At 37.6% G+C, this 27748-nt stretch overlaps 1 protein-coding gene across 1 annotated transcript in view; it reads right to left on the reverse strand.

Moving 5' to 3' along the window:
- CCDC102B (coiled-coil domain containing 102B) overlaps positions 1 to 27748 on the reverse strand; it is a 267055-nt gene that overhangs the window by 20871 nt on the left and 218436 nt on the right. Inside the window, exon 8 of the mRNA XM_060120835.1 lies at positions 7827 to 7930. Coding sequence (XP_059976818.1) covers positions 7827 to 7930 — 104 coding nt within the window. The remainder of the gene's footprint in view (positions 1 to 7826; positions 7931 to 27748) is intronic.

A 27748-nucleotide genomic window follows, 5' to 3' on the forward strand; every position in this document is an offset into this window, starting at 1 on the left:
GGAGAGATGTCTATTTAGGTCTTCTGCCCATTTTTGGATAGGGTTTTTTTGTTGTTGCTGAGTTGTATGAGCTGTTTTTATATTTTGGAAATTAAGCCTCTGTTGGTCACATCATTTGAAAATATTTTCTCCTATTCTGTGGGTTGTATTTTCATTTTGTTTATGGTTTCCTTTGTTGTGCAAAAGCTTGTAAGTTTGATTAGGTCCCATTTGTTTATTTTTGTTTTTATTGCTATGGCCTTGGGAGACTGACCAAAGAAAACACTGGTATGATTTATGTCAGAGAATGTTTTGCCTATGTTCTCTTCTAGGAGTTTTATGGTGTCATGTCTTATGTTTAAGTCTTTAAGCCATTTTGAGTTTATTTTTGCGTATGGTGAGAGGGTGTGTTCCAACTTTATTGATTTACATGTGGCTGTCCAACTTTCCCAACATCACTTGCTGAAGGGACTTTTTCCCATTGTATATTCTTGCCTCCTTTGTTGAAGATTAATTGACCATAGGTGTGTGGGTTTATTTCTGTGCTCTGTATTCTGTTCCATTGATCCATATGTCTTTTTGTGCCAATACCATGCTGTTTTGATTAATTTAGCTTTGTAATATTATTTGAAGTCTGGGTGGGTTATGCCTCCTGCTTTGTTCTTTTTCTTCAGGATTTCTTTGGCAATTGAGTCTTTTATGGTTCCACATGAATTTTAGGATTGTTCTGTGAAAAATGTCAGGGGTAATTTGATAGGGATCACATTAAGTCCATATATTGCTTTGGGTAGTGTGGCCATTTTAACTATTAATTCTTCCAATCCAAGAGCATGGAATATCTTTCCATTTCTTTGAATCATTTTCAATTTCCTTTATTAATGTTTTACAGTTCTCAGTATGTAAGTCTGTTATCTCCTTGGTCAGGTTTATTCTTAAGTATTTTATTTTTGGGGGTGTGATTTTAAAAGGTTTTTTTTTTTTTTTTTTTACATTTCCTTTCTGATATTTCATTGTTGGTATAAAGAAATGCAACTGATTTCTGTATGTTACTCTTGTATCCAGCTACCTTGCTGAATTCCTTTATCAGTTCCAGTAGTTTTTGTGTGGAGTCTTTAGGGTTTTCTATATATAGTATCATATTATCTGTATATAATGACAATTTTACCTATTCCCCTCCAATTTGGATACCTTTTATTTATTTTTTTGTCAGATTGCTGTGACTAGGACCTCCAATACTGTGTGGAATAGAAGAGGTGAGAGGGGCATCCTTGTCTTGTTACAGATTTTAGTGGGAAGGCTTTCAGCTTGTCACCACTGAGTATTATATTGGCTGTGGGTTTGTTGTAAATAGCTTTTATTATCTTGAGATATGCTCCCTCTCTACCCACTTTGGTAAGGGTTTTTATCATGAATGGATGTTGAATTTTGTCAAATGCTTTTTCTGCCTCTATTGATGATCATGTGGTTTTTGTCTTGTCTTTTGTTTATGTGGTGTATCATATTGATTAATTTGCCTATGTCGAACCATCCTTGTGAACTTGAGATGAATCCCACTTGGTCATGGTGTATGATCTTTTTTATGTGTTGTTGATTCAGTTTGCTAGTATTTTGTTGAGAATTTTTGCATCTATATTCATCAAAGATATTGCCCTGAAATTTTCTTTGTTGTTGATGTCTTTGGTTTTGGTATCAGGATGATGATGGCTTCATAGAATGTCTTTGGTAATGTTACTTCCTCTTCAGTTTTTTGGAAGAGTTTGAGAAGGATCAGTATAAGTTCTTCGTATGTCTGGTAGAATTCACCTATGAATTCACCTGTGAAGTCTGGTCCTGGACTTTTGTTTGTAGGGAGTTTTTAAATTACAGATTCTCTTTTATTTTTAGTGACTGGTCTGTTCAAACTACCTATTTCTTCTTGATTCAGTTTTGGTGGGCTGTATGTTTCTACAAACTTGTCCATTTCTTCTAGGTTGTTGAATTTTGTTCATAGTATTCCCTTATGTTTTTTTGTATTTCTGCAGTATCAATTATGTCTCCTTTTTTATTTCTTATTTTATTTGGGTTCTCTCTCTCTTTTCTCCTTGGTGAGTCTGGCCAGAGGTTTATCAATCTTGTTCCTCCTTTCAAAGAAACAGCCCTTGGTTTTATTAATTTTTTTTTCTATTTTTAAATCTCTATTTCCTCTCTGATCTTTATTATTTCCTTCATTCTGCTGACTTTAGCTTTTGTTTGTTCTTTTTCTAATTCTTTTAAGTGGTAGGTTAGGTTAAACAGGCATTGTTAACTCCACTTTACAGATGAGAAAACAGACATGTCAAAGGATCAAATGAATTGCTTAAATGTCTTATGCATGTCTGACAGTTTCCAACCCTCTCCTCTGTAATTCTGGCAGGTCTAAAGTGAAAGGTCTTTTCCAATCCACAGACTTGCATATGACACTTAAGTAAGTCATGTATTCATTGAAGTCACTGTTTCTCACCTGTGAAGTGGAGATTCTAATTTCTATCTCATAAAGCAGGTAAGATAGTGCCTATAGGCCAAAAAAATGAAATCCAATGTTAATATTACATTTGTGCTCCAGCAGCCCTTTCTTTTTTTTCTTTGAAATTTTTACTTTCATTACTGATTCTTTTAACATCTTTATTGGAGTATAATTGCTTTACAGTGTTGTGTTAGTTTCTGCTGTATAACAAAGTGAATCAGCTATTCATATCTCCATATCCCCTCCCTCTTGTGTCTCCCTCCCAGCCTCCTTATCCCACCCCTCTAGGTAGTCACAAAGCACCTAGCTGATCTCCCTATGCCATGCAGCTGCTTCCCACTAACTATCTATTTGGTAGTGTATATATGTCAATGCTACTCTCTCACTTTGTCCCAGCTTACCTTTCCCCCTCCCTGTGTCCTCAAGTCCATTCTCTGAGTCTGTGTCTTTGTTCCTGTCCTGCCCTAGGTTCTTCAGGACCTTTTTTTTTTAGATTCCATATGTACCTGTTAGCATATGGTATTTGTTTTTCTCTTTCTGACTTACTTCACTCTGTATGACAGACTCTAGGTCCATCCACCTCACTACAAATAACTCAATTTCGTTTCTTTTTATGGCTGAGTAATATTCCATTGTATACATGTGCCACATCTTCTTTATCTATTCATTTGTCAATGGACACTTAGATTGCTTCCATGTCCTGACTATTGTAAATAGAGCTGCGATGAACACTGTGGTACATGACTCTTTTTGAATTATGGTTTTCTCTGGGTATATGCCCAGTAGTGGGATTGCTGAGTCATATGGTAGTTCTATTTTTAGTTGTTTAAGGAACCTCCATACTCTTCTCCACAGTGGCTGTATCAATTTCTATTCCCACCAAGAGGGAATGCAAGAGGGTTCCCTTTTCTCCACACCCTCTCCAGCATTTATTGTTTGTAGATTTTTTGATGATGGCCATTCCCAGCAGCCCTTTCTTATATCACTGTGTTTTATTATGTGACATTCTTTAAAATTTTTCCTGGTTACATTCTCTTTAGAAAAAGTGTTTATTTCTACTAACAGAAAATAATGTAGAATTTCATATTTGCTGTTTCTCTGTTTCTTTATCTGAGGCATCAAGGTGGCTACTGAATAGGACAAATCTCTTTCACATTACTTGTTGCCAAAGATTGATACCTCACTCTAATAATTATGGTTGAAGATGGACTCAGGAGTATTTTTTCCCAATAGAATACATTCAAAGATGAGATATGTTCAAATAAGAACAATATTACATTCAGTATACAAACTGTCTTCCTAGTTAAACTTGCTAAAGCTGTTATTGCGGAAAAAATTATATCGGTCTGTTAGTTTGCTTTTGAATAAGTCTTTGTAGTGTTTTAGTTTCTTTGGTGGATTACAGTGCATATAGATGTATGAACACATCTCTAAAAATTACTCTTTTCCAGCCAGCAGAATCATCCTCAATGAGAGTAGAAATTTTCAAATGTTCCTTCATTAGTTATGTTCCCAGATGAATATAAATTTTAACCTTCATCTGAAGATACAGAAAGCAGATACTTGGAGGTGATTTCAGAAAATATTACTGTCTTCACAACAACATATAAAAGGGAGAAAAATATTATGTGTACTTCTTTAGAAATGGATCATGCCAACAAGATGAAAATATATTAAGATTAAAAATAACCATTCTCATGCTTTCCACTGCATCGGGTATGATGTACCCGAAGTTCAGTCACAGTGAAGACAGCAGTATGCCTACCAAGGTGAGAATGCTTTGGAGGTCATTTAATTCCCCACACCAATCAAAGACTACAGTTTTATTCGTAGGAGTAAGTGAGGGCCAGGGGGCACACAGAAGGTGTTTGCATTTGGGAGGGAAACATGCACAGTGTATATGTTAGGTCGACACTAATCTTTGAAGTCTGTGTAACAGCTCCTCTTGGGATATGTAGACAATACCATATCTTCATTAGTTTGATTTAAAATCAGCTAACAGCTCATTTCTTCCATGCATTTTTTATAAACCTCTGTAAGAGCAGTGCCATAAGATAGGAATTATATTTTCTGTATATATCATTTCATATTTGGCATAAATAGGTGGCACTTTGCAGTATAATACTAAACATTCCCCATTGTGGTATCATTTCTTTAGGGTGTTCAATATAAACTATGCTTAAGTTACTATAGTTCTATTTTAAGATGTTTATATTTGAAACTGGTTGATATTACAATTAGTGCAAAGGGGTATTTTTAAAACAGCATTGAGGTTTCTTCATTAATGTGGTTATGAGTATTCTAATTTATGAAAATATTTAGATTTCAATTCTTTTATTAGTTTTCTAATATTTACAATATTTTCCTTAAAATGACAGATAACAATGTTTAAAGGGAAAAATTTCTGACGTTTATTTTACTGGTTAGTGCCTACCTTTTTATATCACAATATTGTGTTCCCGACATTTTTTAGTCTAACATACAGGAGTTTAAGGTGTGTAATGTCAGGATTATTATTATAAAACGCTGTTTAGTAAAATGTGAATAATCTTACAAAGCGATTTCAAAACAGGTAAGAAAACATACCCAATAGGAGGTTATAGGTTTATGTAGTTGAAGTCAAGGGCAAGTAGTATTACTTTTTAAAATTTTTTTAGGAGGCATTTGCAAGATTTCTTTAAAATATATTTTCTTTTTTGCACAAAAATTTTCTTTCTAAATATTTTCTCTGAAGGAAATTGCCTCTTAAAAAGTAGAGTGGGATTTCCCTGGTGGCGCAGTGGTTGAGAGTCCACCTGCCGATGCAGGGGACATGGGTTCATGCCCCGGTCCGGGAAGATCCCACATGCCACGGAGCGGCTGGGCCCGTGAGCCATGGCCACTGAGCCTGTGCGTCCGGAGCCTGTGCTCCACAACGGGAGAGGCCACAACAGTGAGAGGCCCTCGTACCGAAAAAAAAAAAGTAGAGTGAGATGAATAAACTAATATTTGTTGCATATTTATTAATGTATAAGAAACATCTGACACAGCACATGACATTTTATTCAGTCTTTAAGGGTGTGTTATATAGTTCTATAAGTAACTTGCTCAAGGTCACAGAAATAATAAATAGCAAAGCTTATCTTCTTATTTAGCCTGAGGAATATAGGTAGGAGTGAAGTCTAATCAAAAGTTGCTGCATTTGTGGTATCTGCCTTGTCTGCAAAGATGATGGCAGCAATGTCTAGGATGTCCCTATGTGCACATATTGTTCTTTCCATAAAGCCATGGGGTCAATTTCCTCAACTCTTGAACCTGGGATGGCCTAGTGACCTGCCATAGACTCTGACCAATAGAATCTGAAGGAAGGGACATTGTGTGACTCCCCAGGGTGATCTTTAGGGCAAGGGAGAAGCCCAAGAAGCAACAGCCATTTCTCACTCCAGCTGAAGTATCAGATATAGGAGTGAGGTCATTTTGGACATTCTAGCCCCAGGGAGCTCTCTGTGGAATGCAGATGCAAGAGTTAACCCTGCCACCTCTATGTGAAGGAGAAGAACCACCCAGCTGAACCCAGAAAAACCCACAGAACTGTGATAAACAATAAATGTTTTAGGCAATTAAGTATTTGGGTAATTCATTTTGCAGCAACAGAGATCTCAGACACTGGTATCTGGAAGTGAGGGGCTGCCATAACAAAATAGGTGGCATTGGTTTAGGGATATCAACAAGTAGAGAATGGAAAGATGGTGAGGAAGTTGTTAGGGCTGGTGTAAAAGCAGTGAAGCGATGGTCACTGGAGGCTGGAGAAGGGGAGACATTTATGTGTTGGTGCAACAATTAGCATTAGTGTCACCTGTGAGAACATGGAACCTATAACAAGCATGTAATAAACCTGTGGGTCAAAAAAACAAGATTCCCAGGCAGAATGTGGAAGTGAGAAATGTCTTCTTTTAAGTGGTCTTAAAAGAAAAATAAGTGAAAGAAATTAATTATTCATTTTTCAAGCAGATTTTTAGAGGAAATAGAGAAGGCAGTCTCAAAGTAAGAAACTGTCTCCAGGTAAAGATAACAAGAAGTGTTATGGCCAATTTGCTTTTAAGAACTAAGCAAGACTTAAGACAGGGCTTAATAGAAGTTTGAAGGGTGTGCTGAGACGAAAGCCCATCCTGGGGCCCACACTCTTCACCAGTGCATATGCAATGGTCAATGGAAGGCCACTGGCAGGCCTCTTTGTCTCCCCAGGCCTTAGAGTTCCCACCAGTCAGACCTTCCCCCATGTTAGAGAAAGACACAGGCACGGAAGGGAAGGCTGGGTGAATGATGAAGCCTTTTACAAAGAGACAAGCTGGATGATCAGATGAGAGGAAGCTTTACTTACAAATCAATTAGTAAACTTTCATTTGCACTAATGGGAAAGGAGGAAGACCAGGTATATTCTTGACTGAGTTAAATTTTACAAGTAGGATTATATAGGGTCTCTTCTTAAGGTAAATTTCTTTATCTAAACGTAAATATGAAGCAGTAAACTATACTATACAAAAAGGTCTCAAATATTCCTCTATGTACAATTTTATACTTTGCTTTTGTTTCATCCAACTCAAAGGAAATCATAGCTTTACTTCCACCTGATTTATTTCTAGATACTATTGTACTTGCCAGTGCTGGAGGGCTTTTCTATGACTTTCCTGCAAAATGTCTATCCAGTTAAAAGTCAAAAGCCCTTAGTTTCTGAGGTGCTTGTTGCTTTTCCTTAACTTCAGTCACAGGTGATCTATTACTTTGAGAGTATTCATATCAATTGGAGTGCAAATCTTAGCTTTGCTCCTTCAGTCTCTTTCTAATGCGAATCATAGTGTTTGACACCTCTGTCCACTTTTGCCTTGTATGAAGAATTATACCAAATTTATTGTTACCTCTCTGGGGTAAAAACATTTTTCACACAACGTGCCACCCTTACCACATAGATTGTGAATATGTGTTTAATGTCTATCAATTACTTAAGTACAGTGATTCTCTTATCAACTACCCAGCAAACTGTATGGTTTGCAACTTCTGTTTTCTTGCGGGTATTATAACCCTTTCAGTTTGTGACATGTATTCTGAAAGCTCCTTTTGCCTTTCAGAAATTTTACACCTTTAGAACTAGAGTTGCTTTTAAATGATATTTAAATTGTCTTTATCATAACATGTAACATTTATTGGGGGGAAAAAACAATAAGAGCCAAGAAGCCCATAAATTTAAGTACTGAGTGCCTGTAAGTTTCTTTTAATATTTCTAGTTAAGTATCTATAACATTATTTTTGTTAAGAAAATGAGGAAAAAAGGACATCAAGATTTCTAAGATCTCGATCTTGAATTTGACATATTTTGTGAAATAATTACCAGTTTTGTAAGTGCCTGAGTTGAAGTTCCAAGTTTTCATTTGTTTCTTTCTGTTCATCCAAAGATCTCTGGAGCTTATGGATCTGATTCAGGAAATCATCAAGCTGAAAGCAAAATAGAAAATGCCTCAGATAAGATGACTGAAATAAGAAAATCCTTTTAAAAGCAAGTTTTTTGCATGACACATTCTTTTTTGTATATATACATGAATGTGTAGGAATACTTATTTTTCATTATAGAATTAGTTCATATAGTCAATAATAAAATAAACATCTACATGGAGTCTAGAATTTGACAAAATCTTACCTAGGCACTCCTCCCCCGTTTCTAACCTGGGCTCCCCTACCTTATTATTCTCAAGATTGTGAAAATAGTTTTACATATTTGCATGTGTGTATTTAAGTATAGCATATATGTGTGCATATACATATGCTAAGTGTATATATGTACACTTATATAGACACACACAATGGTACAAACAGAAATATTCTTTAAAATGTATTCTTTTAGTTGTTTTTAACTTAAACATAAAAAAAATGGGTATCATGCTCTGTGTAATCTTCTAATACTTTCTTTTTTAATTCAACTGCTAAGACTCATCCGTATTGGTGACTCACTGTAGCCTCTTTGTTCTGGTTTACCAGATCGTACTGCATGATGGTGCCATGACAGTACACCACCCTCCTGTCCATAACTATTAGACTGTTTGCAGGCTTGAGCTGCTCTGAACACTCTTGTGTAGATCTCCTGATGCATTTGTGCAAAGTAGTCTCTGGAGACATACGTAGGAGGAGAATTGCCAAGTTATATTTTTTAATGTTTAATTTTTCAAGATAATGCTAAAATGTCTCCCCAAAATGATTTACTAACTTACCTCCCAAAGGCAGTTAGATGGGATCCTGTTTGAGCATATCTTCGCCACTTGGTGGTGTGAGATATTAAAACTTTTGCCAATCCTTGATCAATAGATTATGGTTGATACCTCTTTATATTTTTATTGGCTCAATGATCTTCTTTTTTTCCTATTCAGGTCTTCTGCTCATTACTCTATTTGGAGCTCTTTCTTTTCTTTTTTATCTGTACATGTTTATGTTATAATCTCGATACTAACCCTTTGTCAGTTAAAGTGTTCCAAGTATCTTCAGCAAGTGTTATCAAGTTTATAACTTATTTTTTCCATTTTATTTAAGAGCTCTTTGGATGAATAATAGTCATTTTATTAAGCAAAATTTATCAATTTTTTTACAGTTAGGATGCATTTAATAATGCTAAAAATTACTTCCCTATGCAAAGCTTAGAGAAGTATTAATCTGTATTTTCAACTAAAATTTGTTAAAGTTTTGTATTTGTCATTTAAGTCCTAGATCAAGATGGAGTTAATTTTTGTACATGATGTGAGGTAGATCTCCAATTTTATTTTTTCTATATATAAACACATTTCAATAGGTGTTTAAGTTGCCAAGTTGTTTAGCCTGAGTGGGGTTCCATGGGGTAGGTTTAGATAGTTTTAGTGTCTTCTCTTCCTCACAACAATATCTAGCAACCATATTCCTCCAATTGAATATTTCAAAATCTTGTGGAAATTACCATGCATATATGCAGCTTCAAGACAAAAATCTTGCCTCTCCAAGCAGACTGCTGAGCTATGGCACTACAGTAAAATAAGGTTAATAATTTCCGTATTTAATAAAACTGTAAGGATAATCAAATCTTCCTCACCTTGTGCAAAGTCAAATTACTGCTAAATATGAAAATGAATCCCAATTCTCTGATCTCTTGGTCAGTGTTATTCAAGTTAAATCATTTTAAACATTAGAAAGAATGATATAGAGTTGAGTTGGCATTATTATTTTCCAGGAGAAAAAAGCTATTTCTCTTCATACCCTCACCATTCTATAAACCCTTTTCATCAATTACTTGTGCCCATGAAGTAAACATTGTTAAGGTGTATCAGAATTAACTCTCAAATATTTTTATTTCTAGATGTCAAACATTCAGACATTTTTAGTAATACACACTTTTTTTGACATCCACAATTCTTAAGTTTATATATACACCTAACAGAATTACTTTTAAATACATAATCCAAGTTTACTTTCTTACCATCAAAGTTCTCCTTTATGTAACCTGTGCAGGTTTTTGTGGACCTCACTTTTCCTAGTTTCTGCTTTATATAGATAAATGTTGAACCAGAAATTTTTTTACAGATATTCTACATGTCTCTAGTTCTAATGTTTCTGCAGTTAATGTAACATGTATTTGTTAATATATTAGGTTCATGTTGGATTTAATCATATTTTACATCAAGTTATTCAAATCAAGTGTTGCGTATTTTGCTAGATAAATGTGACAAAAATATTTATTAAAGTACAAACATGTCTGTATATATATTACTTAAAAGTTCTTATAAAATTCGAGTAGGCCAGGCATCCAGACTAATTTTGCTTCTTCAGATACAGTCTTGCATCCAATTTCATTATTTGGGGAGGAATCGGGATGCTCAACGTTCATGCCTCATTAAAGATTAATTTTCTATCAGGATAAAAATTAGAAGAATAAGGTAATAGGCTAATAATGATTGACTAATTATTCTGGAATGTCGGATTATTTCACATTTTCATTTTCTTTCAAATATCTACTTGGAAAAAACCCACCTATTTGGCATTACCAAGGGCAGTTCCCAAATCATTTATTTAACGAATGAGAAACGTTATCTTTTTGTACTTTTTCTTCAATTTATAAATTTTCAGCTTTTCTATCACTTGGGATTTTAATATAGGAATACTAATATGGGATATATGGTAACTACTTGGAAAGCTTAATTACAGACAGGTATTATTAGATATTTAAGGAATATTTTGGTACAACTATAAGAACAGCAGAGTTTAAGTAGAATATGATACTTGTTATTTATTATATTTGAAATTAAATTTTGTAATGCAGTTTGGAAATGTATAACAAAAGTTTTAACATTCATATTTTTAAAAATTCATGTATTGAAATGTCTGAAAAATAATATCAGACACATAAAAACTCTTTCATTATGTTCATGAAAAAGTCAAACTGACCTGAATGATTACTGAGTTTTGTTTAATTATAATCCATCACTCTGACAGAACACTCTGCAGACATTAAGATGTTTAATTAGAATTCATAAAGCTATTTTATGATATTTAACTTTGGAAAAAAGGCTCACAATATTGTGAGTGATGCATGACATTTCTTATGTAAAATAACATACAAAGAAAAACCCAAAATGATACAAGATACTGGTGGAAGTGTTATATTTTCTAAATTTGCGTTAAGGATGTTGAAAATGCAATGGAAAATACCCAAGGTGTAATTCAGACCTCACCTTGGAGATTTGGCTAACATCCAATTCTGATCTTATCTCCCCACTTGACGAACCCCTCAAGAGCTCCCAGTGCCCAGATGAGCACATAAACCCTCCTCCCATTTTCTCTCTCATATTACCTACCAGGGTAATCCCAGGTTTTCTTTTGTTCTCCAGCAGCCCTGAGCTTTTTGTATTTTTAGCCCACAACAGGGTGGGTTAGGTGGCAGTCATGCTCATTTTCTTTCTTTCCCCAATGTCTTTGCTCACATTCTCTCTTCTCTATGCAATGGACTACGACTCTACTCCTAAAATCCTTTAAGGGCTTCCCTGGTGGTGCAGTGGTTGAGAGTCCGCCTGCTGATGCAGGGGACGCGGGTTCATGCCCCGGTCCGGGAAGATCCCACATGCCGCGGAGCGGCTGGGCCCGTGAGCCATGGCCGCTGAGCCTACGCGTCCGGAGCCTGTGCTCCACAACGGGAGAGGCCACAACAGTGAGAGGTCCACGTACCGCCAAAAAAAAAACAATCCTTTAAAACAGGCTTCTTAAACTTTAACATTCTATGAATCACCTTAGGATCTTGTTAAAATGCCAATAATGACTCAGTGGGTGTCAAGCACGGTTCATGATTTTTCCATTTCTCAAGCTGCCAGGTGATACTGACGCTGCTGGCCCTTGGAACACACTGAGTAGAGGTCAGTACAATTACCCTGGCCCAAATGATGTAGCTTTTCTTAAATTCTCTGCTATGGAGCTTAGGCCGGGCTGCAGTGGATGCAGCCAGAGTCATGGAGTCGGAAGTTCCTGGCAGGTGGAGGGGAAAATAGAACAGATTCTGAGGCGGCTGAAGGAGAGGAATCTGCAGGCCCTACCTGCAGCGAGGCCTGTGGAGAAGAAGGGCATCGGGAGAGTGACCCTTTGCTACTGGTGGGACGATACTCCACCCACTCTAGCATTAATCTGGACAAATAGGAAAGGGACCAAGAGAATCTGGATCCTCTCTTAGAGGCCTGTGCTGTTTGGATTGGTGTTGATCCAGTGCCTTCAAAAGTGCCTCTCTTTCCTTACAACCTTTAAGAACAAATAGGACTGGAGTAAAGGCAAAGGTCCATCCTTCCCTGAGAGGGACCCAAGGCCACATGCACTTGTCAAGGTTGATCTGGAACAAAGTAAGTTTTTATTTTCCAATCCCCAGACAAAACGGTGGAGTAGAAGGACCTGAGCTCACTTCCTCTCACAAAAACACCAAAATCACAACTAACTGCTGAATAACCATTGACAACAAAGGACTGGAACCTGCCAGAAAAGATACTCTACTTCTAAAGGCAGAGAAGAAGCCACAATGAGATGGCAGGAGGCGTGCATTCATGATACAAACAAATCCCATACCTGCCAGGTGGGTGACCCACAAACTGGAAAATAATTATATCACACAGATTCTCCCACAGGAGTGAGAGTTCTGAGCCCCATGTCAGGCTCCCCAGTCTGGGGGTCTAACATCAGAAGGAGGGATAAATTAGGAGGTTGGGGTTAACGTATACATACTATTATATATAAAATAGATAATCAACAAGGACCTACTGTATAGCGCAAGGAACTCTACTCAGTACTCTGTAATAACCTATATGGGAAAAGAATCTGAAAAAGAATAGATATATGTATATGTATAACTGAATCACTGCTGTACACCAGAAACATAACATTTAAGCCAAATATACTCCAATATAAAATTTTTTAAAAAGTAAAAAAAGGTTTTAAATTTAAGAAACCAAAATCTTTACCAAATAAAAACTTATTTTTTTATTTTCCGCATTCACAGTTATAAATTCTGATATTAAGTAAGGAATGAACTGTTGATGAAGGTCTTGTGACATTTAGTGTATTCTTAGGCATTTAGATTGTGAAAAGCAAATAAAAGCCTCTTCACATTAAAAACAAATACTCTGCTATGTCTGTTGTTTACCTTTACCCTTGATCTTAAACTTATCAAACTAAATTATAATAGTCATCGTCTCTCTCTCACTGGCTGTGAGGTTCTTGAAAGTGCTGCAGATACACACACACTTTAACTTTCCCTGTTCCCACTTGTGCACCAGATCCCATGCTCGTTCACCTACTCAAGGACACACACGGTTTCATCAATACACGGTGCTGGGACTTCCCTGGGGGCGCAATGGTTAGAATCCACCTGCCAATGCAGAGGACACGGGTTCGAGCCCTGGTCCAGGAAGATCTCACATGCCGTGGAGCAACTAAGCCCATGCGCCACAACTACTGAGCCTGCACTCTAGAGCCCACGAGCCACAACTACTGAAGCCCACACGCCTAGAGCACATGCTCCGCAACAAGAGAAGCCACCGCAATGAGAAGCCCCTGCTCACTGCAATTAGTGAAGAGCCCACGCGCAGCAACAAAGACCCAACACAGCCAAAAATAAATAAATTTGAAAAAAAAAACACGGTGCTCTCATATATCTTCCTGTTTCTTTCTCTACTTGATCCTTCCCATCAGGGGCTTTGCACTGACTGTTCCTTCTGCCTGGAACCTTCTTTCAACAGTTATCTGCATGATTAACTTTCATTAACATTTTCCATGTATTTATTCAAATCTGAGGCCAGACACCATATTTAACATTGCAACCTGCACCCAAAGCAAGAACACCTGTTTTTTTCCAGCAGTCATATGATTTATATATAAATTGTCTCCGTCGCTCTCCACTGGAATGCAAATTCCATGCAGAAGGGATATTCATTTTATTCATGTATAGATTTCAAGTGCTTAGAATAGTCTTTCAATGTTTAAAAAAAAGAATAAATTAATGTTGGGTAGGCTAAAGCAACAGATGCCCTTCCACTTTTGTTAAATATCTATGCCAAGAAAGAAGACCATAATTTGCAAATTCTATATCCATAGTATCCTAAAACTTCCATATGCCAGATAAATTCAGTTCAATACTTACTGTTGAGCACAGAATAATTGCTTTGTTCCTATTGCTACTCTGGTAAGGCCCTGGCCAGTCTGGCTGAAATCTGGGTAGATTCCCAAAAATTTATGATTCAAGAAAAATGTTTACACCACATATTATAATCTGATCAAACTGGCAGTATAATAAGGTCCAGCTACCGTCTGAGACTTGATAGTATGGAGACAATGACTTCAGCTAAAAAGGACTTGCAATTCCTGGAAAATGTTAATCTCCATCATTGAAAAGAAAGGGAAATAAAATGACAAAGGAAAGACTAGAAAAGGAAAGCCTGTTAGGTGATGCAGACAATAGCACGTAAACCCATTTTTATTTTTATTACATACATCCTTACCTAAATCTAGCTGGAAACCACTGATAATCAGTTTTGATACATCTTTCCATTAGCAACTGAGCGGGACCCATGGCACAGAAATTGAAGTGACATGTTTAGCATTGGGTATTCTGGCAACTCTTTCTGGCCAACCTGCTCCAACTCTGCTCTAGGGCATCCACAGTGGGGTGTCTTTATAATCTCTGCAGTTTGGAATTTGATTAAGGTAATGAGGAAAGATGGCACAAATTCAGATGAGTGTCCTGTTCACAAATTCCCTAAACCCAACTCATGTAATGTAGAGCCTTTGTAAGGAATAAGTGGGCATATATTTCCAGATATTTTTAATTGGAACTGAAATATTCTGAACCATTTCATTAAGGATTATACCACAATATGCTCTTCACCTAAAAACAAATCATTAAAATCAACAGGAACATTTTACTAAAACTTCCTGGTGATCTCTGATGGAAAGTGGTTGCCTTTTGAGAAGTTTGCTAAGTATATAGCATGTGTTACATGATTATACATATATTTCAATGTCAGAATTAACTTCGTTATTAAATCTTATTGCTACCTATATGGAAATTATTGGATGATTTATATTCAGTGACTCCAGCTAATTCTTACTAAGGTATTCAGAATTAAAATGTGATCTCACTTTAACAGAATACTAAATGTTCTGTGGTCTTGTAATCCATGATAATAGGTGTGATTTGCCAGAATTATTTATCAGTTTCCTTACTGGCCTTCTTTTTAAATACATATGGCACTGAATTTCACAGGCCTTTCATGAAACTGGCTACTAAATTTCTTCCAAGTACTTTCCACGTAAAGTGAGTAGATTTATTGCCTACCAGACAATTGTTAAAATGTTTAAGAAGAGGGCGGAAGATGGCGGAAGAGTAAGACGCGGAGATCACCTTCCTCCCCACAGATACACCAGAAATACATCTACACGTGGAACAACTCCTACAGAACACCTACTGAAGGCTGGCAGAAGACCTCAGACCTCCCAAAAGGCAAGAAACTCCCCACGTACCTGGGTAGGGCAAAAGAAAAAACAGAGACAAAAGAATAGGGACGGCACCTGCACCAGTGGGAGGGAGCGGTGAAGGAGGAAAAGTTTCCACACTCTAGGAAGCCCCTTCGCGGGCAGAGACTGCGGGAGACGGAGAGGGGAGCTTCGAAGCTGCGGAGGAGAGCACAGCAACAGGGGTGCGGAGGGCAAAGCGGGGATATTCCCGCACAGAGGATCGGTGCCGACCGGCACTCACCAGCCCGAGAGGCTTGTCTGCTCACCCGCCGGGGCGGGCGGGGCTGCGAGCTGAGGCCGGAGCGCAGGGGGAGGACTGGGGTTGGCGGCTTGAACATAGCCTGAAGGGGTTAGTGCACCACAGCTAGCCGGGAGGGAGTCCGGGGAAAAGCCTGCACCTGCAGAAGAGGCAGGAGACTTTTCCTTCCCTCTTTGTTTCCTGGGGCGTGAGGAGAGGGGATTAAGAACGCTGCTTAAAGGAACTCCAGAGACGGGCGCGAGCCGCGGCTAAAAGCGCGAACCCCAGAGACGGGCGCGAGCCGCGGCTGAAAGCGCGGACCCCAGAGACGGGCGCGAGCCGCGGCTGAAAGCGCGGAATCCAGAGACGGGCGCGAGCCGCGGCTGAAAGCGCGGAATTCAGAGACGGGCGCGAGCCGCGGCTAAAAGCGCGGAATCCAGAGACGGGCGCGAGCCGCGGCTAAAAGCGCGGACCCCAGAGGCGGGCGGGAGACGTTAAGGCTGCTGCTGCCGCCACCGAGGGGCCTGTGTGCGAGCACAGGTCACTCTCCACACCCCTCTTCCGCGGAGCCTGTGCAGCCCGCCACTGCCAGGTTCCCGGGATCCAGGGACAACTTCCCCGGGAGAGCGCACAGCGCGCCTCAGGCTGGTGCAAAGTCACGCCGGCCTTTGCCACCGCAGGCCCGCCCCGCACTCTGTGCCCCTCCGTCCCCGCCGGCCTGAGTGCACCAGAGCCCCCAATCAGCGGCTCTTTTAACCCCATCCTGTCTGAGCAAAAAACAGACGCCCTCCAGCGATCTACACGCAGTGGCAGGGCCAAATCCAAAGCTTAGCCCTGGGAGCTGTGAGAACAAAGAAGAGAAAGGGAAATCTCTCCCAGCAGCCTCAGAAGCAGCGGATTAAAGCTCCACAATCAACTTGATGTACCCTGCATCTGTGGAATACCTGAAGAGACAACCAATCATCCCAAATTAAGGAGGTGGACTTTAGGAGCAAGATCTATGATTTTTTCCCCTTTCCTCTTTTTGTGAATGTGTATGTGTATGCTTCTGTGTGAGATCTTGTCTGTATAGTCTTGCTTCCACCATTTGTCCTAGGGTTCTATCTGTCCATGTTTTTTTTTTAATTTTTTTTCTTAATAATTAATTTTAATAACCTTATTATACTTTACCTTCGTTCTTTCTTTCTTTCTTTCCGTCCTTCCTTCCCTCCTTTAGACAACGAATCATCCCAAATTGAGGAGGTGGTCTCTGACAGCAAGATTTAGGATTTTTCCCCATTTACCTCTTTTAGTGAGGGTGTATGTGTATGCTTCTGTGTAAGATTTTGTCTGTATAGCTTTGCTTCCAACATTTGTCCTAAGGTTCTTTCCGTCCCTTTTTTTTTTTTCTAAATAAGAAGTTTTTAATTCAATAACTTTATTATACTTTATTTTATTTTTACTGTATCTTCTTTCTTTCTGTCTTTTTTCCTTCTTTCCCTCCTTCCTTCCTCCCTCCCTCCCTCCTTTCTTTCCTTCTTGCCTTCTTGCCTTCTTTGCTTCTTTCTTTCTTTCTTCCTTCCTTCCTACCCTCCTTTCCTTCTTTCTTTCCTCATACTTCTACTAATTCCCTCTACTTTTTCTCCCTTTTATCCTGAGCCTGTGGATGAAAAGCTTTTGGTGCTCCAGCCAGGAGGCAGGGCTCTGCCTCTGAGGTAGGACAGCCAACTTCAGGACACTGATCAACAAGAGACCTCCCAGCTCCACATAATATCAAACGGCGAAAATCTCCCAGAGACCTTCATCTTAACACCAGCACCCAGCTTCACTCAACGACCAGCAAGCCACAGTGCTGGAAAACCTATGCCAAACAACTAGCAAAACAGGAACACAACCCCACCCATTAGCAGAGAGGCTGCCTAAAATCATAATAAGGCCACAGACGCCCCCAAACACACCACCAGACGTGAACCTGCCCACTAGAGAGACAAGATCCAGCCTCATCCACCACAACACAGGCACTAGCCCCCTCCACCAGGAAGCCTACACAACCCACTGAACCAACCTTAGCCACTGGAGACAGACATCAAAAACAGGAGGAACTACAAACCTGCAGCCTGCAAAAAGGAGACCCCAAACACAGTAAGATAAGCAAAATGAGAAGACAGAAAAACACACAGCAGATAAAGGAGCAAGATAAAAATGCACCAGACCTAACAAATGAAGAGGAAATAGGCAGTCTACCTGAAAGAGAATTCAGAATAATGATAGTAAGGTTGATCCGAAATCTTGGAGATAGAATGGACAATAGATTGGACAAAATGCAAGAATCAGTTAACAAGGACCTAGAAGAACTAAAGATGAAACAAGCAACGATGAACAACACAATAAATGAAATTAAAAGTACTCTAGATGGGATCAATAGCAGAATAACTGAGGCAGAAGAACGGATAAGTGACCTGGAAGATAAAATAGTGGAAATAACTACTGCAGAGCAGAATAAAGAAAAAAGAATGAAAAGAACTGAGGACAGTCTCAGAGACCTCTGGGACAACATTAAACGCACCAACATTCGAATTATAGGGGTTCCAGAAGAAGAAGAGAAAAAGAAAGGGACTGAGAAAATATTTGAAGAGATTATAGTTGAAAACTTCCCTAATATGGGAAAGGAAATAGTTAATCAAGTCCAGGAAGCACAGAGAGTCCCATACAAGATAAATACAAGGAGAAATACGCCAAGACACATATTAATCAAACTGTCAAAAATTAAACACAAAGAAAGCATATTAAAAGCAGCAAGGGAAAAACAACAAATAACACATAAGGGAATCCCCATAAGGTTAACAGCTGATCTCTCAGCAGAAACCCTACAAGCCAGAAGGGAGTGGCAGGACATACTGAAAGTGATGAAGGAGAAAAACATGCAGCCAAGACTACTCTACCCAGCAAGGATCTCATTCAGATTTGATGGAGAAATTAAAACCTTTACAGACAAGCAAAAGCTGAGAGAGTTCAGCACCACCAAACCAGCTTTACAACAAATGCTAAAGGATCTTCTCTAGGCAAGAAACACAAGAGAAGGAAAAGACCTATAATAACGAACCCAAAACAATTTAGAAAATGGGAATAGGAACATACATATCGATAATTACCTTAAATGTAAATGGACTAAATGCTCCCACCAAAAGACACAGATTAGCTGAATGGATACAAAAACAAGACCCTTATATATGCTGTCTACAAGAGACCCACTTCAGACCTAGAGACACATACAGACTGAAAGTAAGGGGATGGCAAAAGATATTCCATGCAAATGGAAGCCAAAAGAAAGCTGGAGTAGCAATTCTCATATCAGACAAAATAGACTTTAAAATAAGGACTATTAAAAGAGACAAAGAAGGACACTACATAATGATCAAGGGATCGATCCAAGAAGAAGATATAACAATTGTAAATATTTATGCACCCAACATAGGAGCACCTCAATACATTAGGCAAATACTAACAGCCATAAAAGGGGAAATCGACAGTAACACATTCATAGTAGGGGACTTAAACACCCCACTTTCACCCATGGACAGATCATCCAAAATGAAAATAAATAAGGAAACACAAGCTTTAAATGATACATTAAACAAGATGGACTTAATTGATATTTATAGGACACTCCATCCAAAAACAACAGAATACACATTTTTCTCAAGTGCTCATGGAACATTCTCCAGGATAGATCATATCTTAGGTCACAAATCAAGCCTTGGTAAATTTAAGAAAATTGAAATTGTATCAAGTATCTTTTCTGACCACAACGCCATGAGACTAGATATCAATTACAGGAAAAGATCTGTAAAAAATACAAACACATGGAGGCTAAACAATACACTACTTAATAATGAAGAGATCACTGAAGAAATCAAAGAGGAAATCAAAAAATACCTAGAAACAAATGACAATGGAGATACAACGACCCAAAACCTGTGGGATGCAGCAAAAGCAGTTCTAAGGGGGAAGTTTATAGCAATACAAGCCCACCTTAAGAAGCAGGAAACATCTCGAATAAACAACCTAACCTTGCACCTCAAGCAATTAGAGAAAGAAGAACAAAAAAACCCCAAAGCTAGCAGAAGGAAAGAAATCATAAAAATCAGATCAGAAATAAATGAAAAAGAAATGAAGGAAACAATAGCAAAGATCAATAAAACTAAAAGCTGGTTCTTTGAGAAGATAAACAAAATAGATAAACCACTAGCCAGACTCATCAAGAAAAAAAGGGAGAAGACTCAAATCAATAGAACTAGAAATGAAAAAGGAGAGGTAACAACTGACACTGCAGAGATAAAAGAGATCATGAGAGATTACTACAAGCAACTCTATGCCAATAAAATGGACAATCTGGAAGAAATGGACAAATTCTTAGAAATGCACAACCTGCCAAGACTGAATCAGGAAGAAATAGAAAATATGAACAGACCAATCACAAGCACTGAAATTGAAACTGTGATTAAAAATCTTCCAACAAAGAAAAGCCCAGGACCAGATGGCTTCACAGGCGAATTCTATCAAACATTTAGAGAAGAGCTAACACCTATCCTTCTCAAACTCTTCCAAAATATAGCAGAGGGAGGACCACTCCCTAACTCCTTCTACGAGGCCACCATCACCTTGATACCAAAACCAGACAAGGATGTCACAAAGAAAGAAAACTACAGGCCAATATCACTGATGAACATAGATGCAAAAATCCTCAACAAAATACTAGCAAACAGAATCCAACAGCACATTAAAAGGATCATACACCATGATCAAGTGGGGTTTATTCCAGGAATGCAAGGATTCTTCAATATACGCAAATCTATCAATGTGATAAACCATATTAACAAATTGAAGGAGAAAAACCATATGATCATCTCAATAGATGCAGAGAAAGCTTTTGACAAAATTCAACACCCATTTATGATAAACACCCTGCAGAAAGTAGGCATAGAGGGAACTTTCCTCAACATAATAAAGGCCATATATGACAAGCCCACAGCAAACATCATTCTCAATGGTGAAAAACTGAAAGCATTTCCACTAAGATCAGGAACAAGACAAGGTTGCCCACTCTCACCACTATTATTCAACATTGTTTTGGAAGTTTTAGCCACAGCAATCAGAGAAGAAAAGGAAATAAAAGGAATCCAAATTGGAAAAGAAGAAGTAAAGCTGTCACTGTTTGCAGATGACATGATCCTATAGATAGAGAACCCTAAAGATGCTACCAGAAAACTACTAGAGCTAATCAATGAATTTGGTAAAGTGGCAGGATACAAAATTAATGCACAGAAATCTCTGGCATTCCTATATACTAATGATGAAAAATCTGAAAGTGAAATCAAGAAAACACTCCCATTTACCATTGCAACAAAAAGAATAAAATATCTAGGAATAAACCTACCTAAGGAGACAAAAGACCTGTATGCAGAAAATTATAAGACACTGATGAAAGAAATTAAAGATGATATAAATAGATGGAGAGACATACCATGTTCTTGGATTGGAAGAATCAACATTGTGAAAATGACTCTACTACCCAAAGCAATCTATAGATTCAATGCAATCCCTATCAAACTACCACTGGCATTTTTCACAGAACTAGAACAAAAAATTTCACAATTTGTATGGAAACACAAAAGACCCCGAATAGCCAAAGCAATCTTGAGAACGAAAGAAGGAACTGGAGGAATCAGGCTCCCTGACTTCAGACTATACTACAAAGCTACAGTCATCAAGACGGTATGGTACTGGCACAAAAACAGAAAGATAGATCAATGGAACAGGATAGAAAGCCCAGAGATAAACCCATGCACATATGGACACCTTATCTTTGATAAAGGTGGCAGTAATGTACAATGGAGAAAGGACAGCCTCTTCAATAAGTGGTGCTGGGAAAACTGGACAGGTACATGTAAAAGTATGAGATTAGATCACTCCCTAACACCATACACAAAAATAAGCTCAAAATGGATTAAAGACCTAAATGTAAGGCCAGAAACTATCAAACTCTTAGAGGAAAACATAGGCAGAACACTCTATGACATAAATCAAAGCAAGATCCTTTCTGACCCACCTCCTAGAGTAATGGGAATAAAAACAAAAATAAACAAATGGGACCTAATGAAACTTCAAAGCTTTTGCACAGCAAAGGAAACCATAAACAAGACCAAAAGACAACCCTCAGAATGGGAGAAGATATTTGCAAATGAAGCAACTGACAAAGGATTAATCTCCAAAATTTACAAGCAGCTCATGCAGCTCAATAACAAGAAAACAAACAACCCAATCCAAAAATGGGCAGAAGACCTAAATAGACATTTCTCCAAAGAAGATATACAGATGGCCAACAAACACATGAAAGGATGCTCAACATCACTAATCATTAGAGAAATGCAAATCAAAACTACAATGAGATATCATCTCACACCAGTCAGAATGGCCATCATCAAAAAATCTAGAAACAATAAATGCTGGAGAGGGTGTGGAGAAAAGGGAACCCTCTTACACTGTTGGTGGGAATGTAAATTGATACAGCCACTGTGGAGAACAGTATGGAGGTTCCTTAAAAAGCTACAAATAGGACTACCATATGACCCAGCAATCCCACTACTGGGCATATACCCTGAGAAAACCATAATTCAAAAAGAGACATGTACCAAAATGTTCATTGCAGCTCTATTTACAATAGCCCGGAGATGGAAACAACCTAAATGCCCATCATCGGATGAATGGATAAAGAAGATGTGGCACATATATACAATGGAATATTACTCAGCCATAAAAAGAGACGAAATTGAGCTATTTGTAATGAGGTGGATAGACCTAGAGTCTGTCATACAGAGTGAAGTAAGTCAGAAAGAGAGAGACAAATACCGTATGCTAACACATATATATGGAATTTAAGAAAAAAAATGTCATGAAAAACCTAGGGGTAAAGCAGGAATAAAGACGCAGACCTCTTAGAGAACGGACTTGAGGTTATGGGGAGGGGGAAGGGTGAGCTGTGACAGAGCGAGAGAGAGTCATGGGCATATACACACTAACAAATGCAGTAAGGTAGATAGCTAGTGGGAAGCAGCTGCATGGCACAGGGATATTGGCTCAGTGCTTTGTGACAGCCTGGAGGGGTGGGATGGGGAGGGTGGGAGGGAGGGAGACGCAACAGGGAAGACATATGGGAACATATGTTTATGTATGACTGATTCACTTTGTTATAAGGCAGAAACTAACACACCATTGTAAAGCAATTATACCCCAATAAAGATGTAAAAAAATAAAATAAAATAAATAAAATGGATCAAAAAAAATGTTTAAGAAATGTTAAACAAGTAATAAGCAGGGCATAAATGTAATTGCTGAAATAATTTACTAAACTATAAATTTTCTAATGAGCTAAGGTAACAGTGCAATTATTATATAGGGTTAATGAAAGTACTATATCTCAGCTGAATGACAGAATTAAATTCTTCAGAGCAAAAGGAATAAATTTGCTTTTAAGCGAATGGTTCAACTAAGTAATTCAGTAAAGAATGATGCATGGTTCAGATTTGAGAGATTCCCATTTTAAGGAAACTATTTTGGGAAACCTGGAGACAGTTTTCTCTAAGTGGACCTTACAGTGAATGAATGATAAAAATTACATTCCCAATGATGTGAATCAATTATTTCCCCAAAGGTTTTATTGTCATCTTAGTGACCAAAACAAAAACCAAACAAAACCAACCCAGAATAATTTTCCAAGTAGCTGTACTTTAGTGCCAGTATTTCCTTCTCTTTGGGAACACATGTGGTTAAATCTGTGATGAAGCTCAACATTCTTAGCAACAACAAAAGTATGAAAACAGGAACAGAAGAATTACAAGAGAAGAATAAATCTGGAGAACTGACACTTCCTGATTTCAATACTTAACTAAAACTGTAGTAATCAAGACAATGCTTTACTGGCAGAAGGATACACTTTTATTCCATTGACCTAAATGTCTATCAAGAGTCCAGGGTCAGCTGGATTTTGATATGGGTGTCAAGATACTTCAGTGAGGCAAAGAATTATCTTTTCAACAAGTAGTTCCAGGACAATTAGATACCCACAAGCATAATTCTGAATTATGCTCACCTCATTTATAAAAATTAACTCAAAATGAATCATAGACCTAACTTTATCTAAAACTATAAAACTCTAAGAAAACATGGGAGTAAATCTTCATGACATTGAAATAGTCAATGTTTTTTACACAAAACAGCAGAGCACAGCAACAAAAGAAAAAATAAACAAATTGGACTTGATTAAAATTATTTCTAAAAGTTTTATGCTTCAAATGAAACTATCAAGTTGAAAAGACAATATATGTAATGAGAGAAAATATTTGCAAATCATGTATTTGAGTAGGGATTTATATCCAGAATATACAAAAAACACAACTCAATATTTTTTAAAAAAATGGACAAAGAATCTGAATAAGTTGTTCCCAAGAAAATATACAAATAGCCAACTAGTACATGAAAACAGGATTAGCATTATTAGTCATTAAGGAAATTCAAATCAAAACCACAATAAGGTACCACTTCACCGCCACGAGGTTGGCTGTAATAAAAAAGATGAACTCTGACAAGTGGTGGTGAGAATGCAGAGAAATTGGGACCCTCAGACATTGCTTGTGAGAATGGAAAATGGTACAGCCACTGTGGAAAAGAGTTTGGTGCAAGGCAGAAATAGACACACAGACAACAAACATTTGAACACCAAGGGGGGAAGGGGGGCGTGGGATGAATTGGGAGATTGCGATTGATATATATACACCAATATGTATAAATTAGATAACTAATGGGAACCTGCTATATAGCACAGGGAACTCCACTTCCCTGTACAATAGAAACTTACACAACATTGTAAAACAACGATACACCAATAAAAGAAATCGTTAACAGAATTACCATATGATTCAGCAATCCAAGGGAAATAAAAACATCTACACAAAGCTTGTAAACGAATGTTCATAAGAGCATTATTCATAGTAGACAAGGAGTGTAACAACCCAATCACCCAAATACTCATCAACTGAAAAATGAAGAAAAAAATGTGCTATATCCATGCAATGCACTATTATTCGGCCATACAAAGAATGAAGTATTGATCCACGCTACAATATGGATGAACCTTGAAGACACTATACTAAGTGAAAGAAGCCTGTCACAAAAGGCCATATAGTCTATAGATTCTATAGAATATAGAATCTATAGAATAGGAGTTACCTATTCTAAAATAGGTAACTCCACAGTGATAGAAAGTAGGCTAGTGATTGCCAAGGGCTGGGGGTATAGGGAGACTGGGGAATGACTGATAATGGGTTTGTGTTTTCTTCTTTGAGATAACGAAAATGTTTTAAACTTAGATTGTAGTAATTGTGGGACAACTCTATTTTACTAGAAACCAATGAATTGAACACTTTAAAAGTGTATATGAATTAGATCTCAATAAAGACGTTAAAATAAACACAATAAGAGTAAATAGGGCATACATTTCAGTGGCTATATTTATATATTAAGCCAAATCAAAATTCCAAGGTATCTACAATAGAATTAAGCCAATTGAATATATCCAAGGATTCGAGCTCTTAAGAATGTTATCTTAAATAATAGTATCACGTGAATCTAGAATATTTCATTGCTTTATCTCTATATAATGAACTTCTGAAATATTCAAGAATTGGATGGACTTGATGCCTTAATGAGTCTAACGATTATTGGCATTGCTTTAACATGTATTGACCTAGATAATCTTATGTGACTATTTATTTATATACAAAGCATTCTATTAAACAGTTTATTTCAGCTCAGAGTTATTTTTCTTTTCTTTTCAATAAATTAAAACAACATCATGGTCAGTGGGAGCTAAGCACCTGACATCCTACAATACTGATGATTCTTAATTTATGTCCTGAGAGACTAATACTGAGTATTTGTTCAGGGTACCGTAGCAACTGTAGAATCAAAGCTATGATATTATGTGACAAATCTGTAGTTGAGAGAACACTTCAGGATTCCATTGGATCACCTGGGGCAGCAATATTTCAAGTGTTTATGGTGTGGTTTCTTGATAAGGGACACTTAATTGGTGCTAATTTTATCCAAATTACAGACAACTATAGGGCATCTATTTCCATAGAGTAGAAAAGTCTCATCAAGATGTGTGAGAAAACACTAAGTATATTTAATTTGTAACTGGTATCTCACAAAGGTTTTGATATTGATCTTTATTAACACTGACTTCAAGTTGCATTCACCTAACCAATATGCTAAAGTGTTTGCACAGAGAATAATAATATCTTGTCTCACATCAAAGGAAGACAAAACATTGTCAAATAATATTAATTTTCATGACAACAGCACTTGTATTTGATCAGCACCATGATGTATATATTTCCCACTTTCCTCTTTGAGAATCTGAATAGTAGAGAACACTAATAAAGTACCCAGGGAACAAACAATCCTTCCTTCCCTGTTTCATTTTACTCAATTAACACACAACAGATGTCTGCTTTCAGAAGGAAGCTTTGTAAGAGCACTGGGCTATGTGCCTCTTTGCCTTTGGATACTGTAGTGAATTCCAGCATCATGAAATTTAATGAAAGAAATGAAATCGCCATTTTTGTCCCAAGTTTTAATCTTTTATCACAGGTCTTGAATCACCAGGCTTAATCTCCAACTAATGTTGAACATGGGTATAAAAATACTGTTACTCCTCGTTGTTTTAACCAAAAGAAAAGGAAATTGCAGAAACATCAGTTACAGAAATGCAAAGATGAAATGTGATTAGAATTGTAAAACTCTTTAGAGGAATGTAAACATTAAGAACAAGAATATTCAGTACAAAACTACTCAATTTTACTTACTATAACAGGATTTGGAAACTCTTCCTCATGGCTCTGTACTCTAGCAATTCAGCCTGGGTATTACGAAAGTGCCTGCCACCCTATAGGCCATCTACACAGGTGACAACCTGCTAGTGAGTCAGAAAAATCTGTTTCTACAAATGTGTGGTGAAACCTTTATAAAACATGGAAAACGGAAATCTTATTAAAAGCCACATGACGGGCTTCCCTGGTGGCGCAGTGGTTGAGAGTCCGCCTGCCGATGCAGGGGACACAGGTTCGTGCCCCGGTCCGGGAAGATCCCACATGCCGCGGAGCGGCTGGGCCCGTGAGCCATGGCCGCTGAGCCTGTGCGTCCGGAGCCGGTGCTCCGCAACGGGAGAGGCCACAACAGTGAGAGACCCGCGAACAGCAAAAAAAAAAAAAAAAAAAAAAAAAAAAAAAAGCCACATGACTTGTATCTAAAAAACCACAAAGAAAAACAAGTTAGAAACTAACAGAATATTTAAAAACCAGTAATTACTCTTAATTGATTACAGCTAAGGCTCAAGCTCTTCTTAAAACAAGAATTAGCCAAAATTAGAAAGAGATACAACGTTATTTCAAAATAAAATTCATGGAAAGAATAACTAGAAAAGAAAAAGTCTTCAAAAATATGTTTCATAAATAAACAGACTACAAAAAAACAGCAAGATATGTATGTTAAGAGAAGGGGAAACAAGTGATATTTTTTGATTGATAAATCAAAGGACTAGTGCTTAATTTCCCACAGAGGATAGGGAAGACAACATAGTCTAATAATCAGCTTTTATTCAGAAGAGAAGCTTTAAGTGTTTGAAAAGGACTATAATGATAAAAGGGATAATTATAATGATAAAAGGAAGAAATGTTTTCCTCTATCATACAAATATCTTTCCAGATTACAATTTTCCAAAATGACAGAAACATATGGAGTGGAAGTTACTTACCCTGCAACTTCTCCATGAATGAAACTGTTTTCACTTATAGGCACCTAACTGCATTTATATGGGTTGCTTTCCTGGGGTGGAAAGTTAAGACGGAACAAAATCCTTCTTTAACTGAGTAAGATTCAAATAGAAAACTTTATAATTAAAATATTATACTCTTCCTTTA

The sequence above is a fragment of the Lagenorhynchus albirostris genome, chromosome 14, assembly GCF_949774975.1.
Source record: "Lagenorhynchus albirostris chromosome 14, mLagAlb1.1, whole genome shotgun sequence".
Classification (NCBI taxonomy): Eukaryota; Metazoa; Chordata; class Mammalia; order Artiodactyla; family Delphinidae; genus Lagenorhynchus; species Lagenorhynchus albirostris.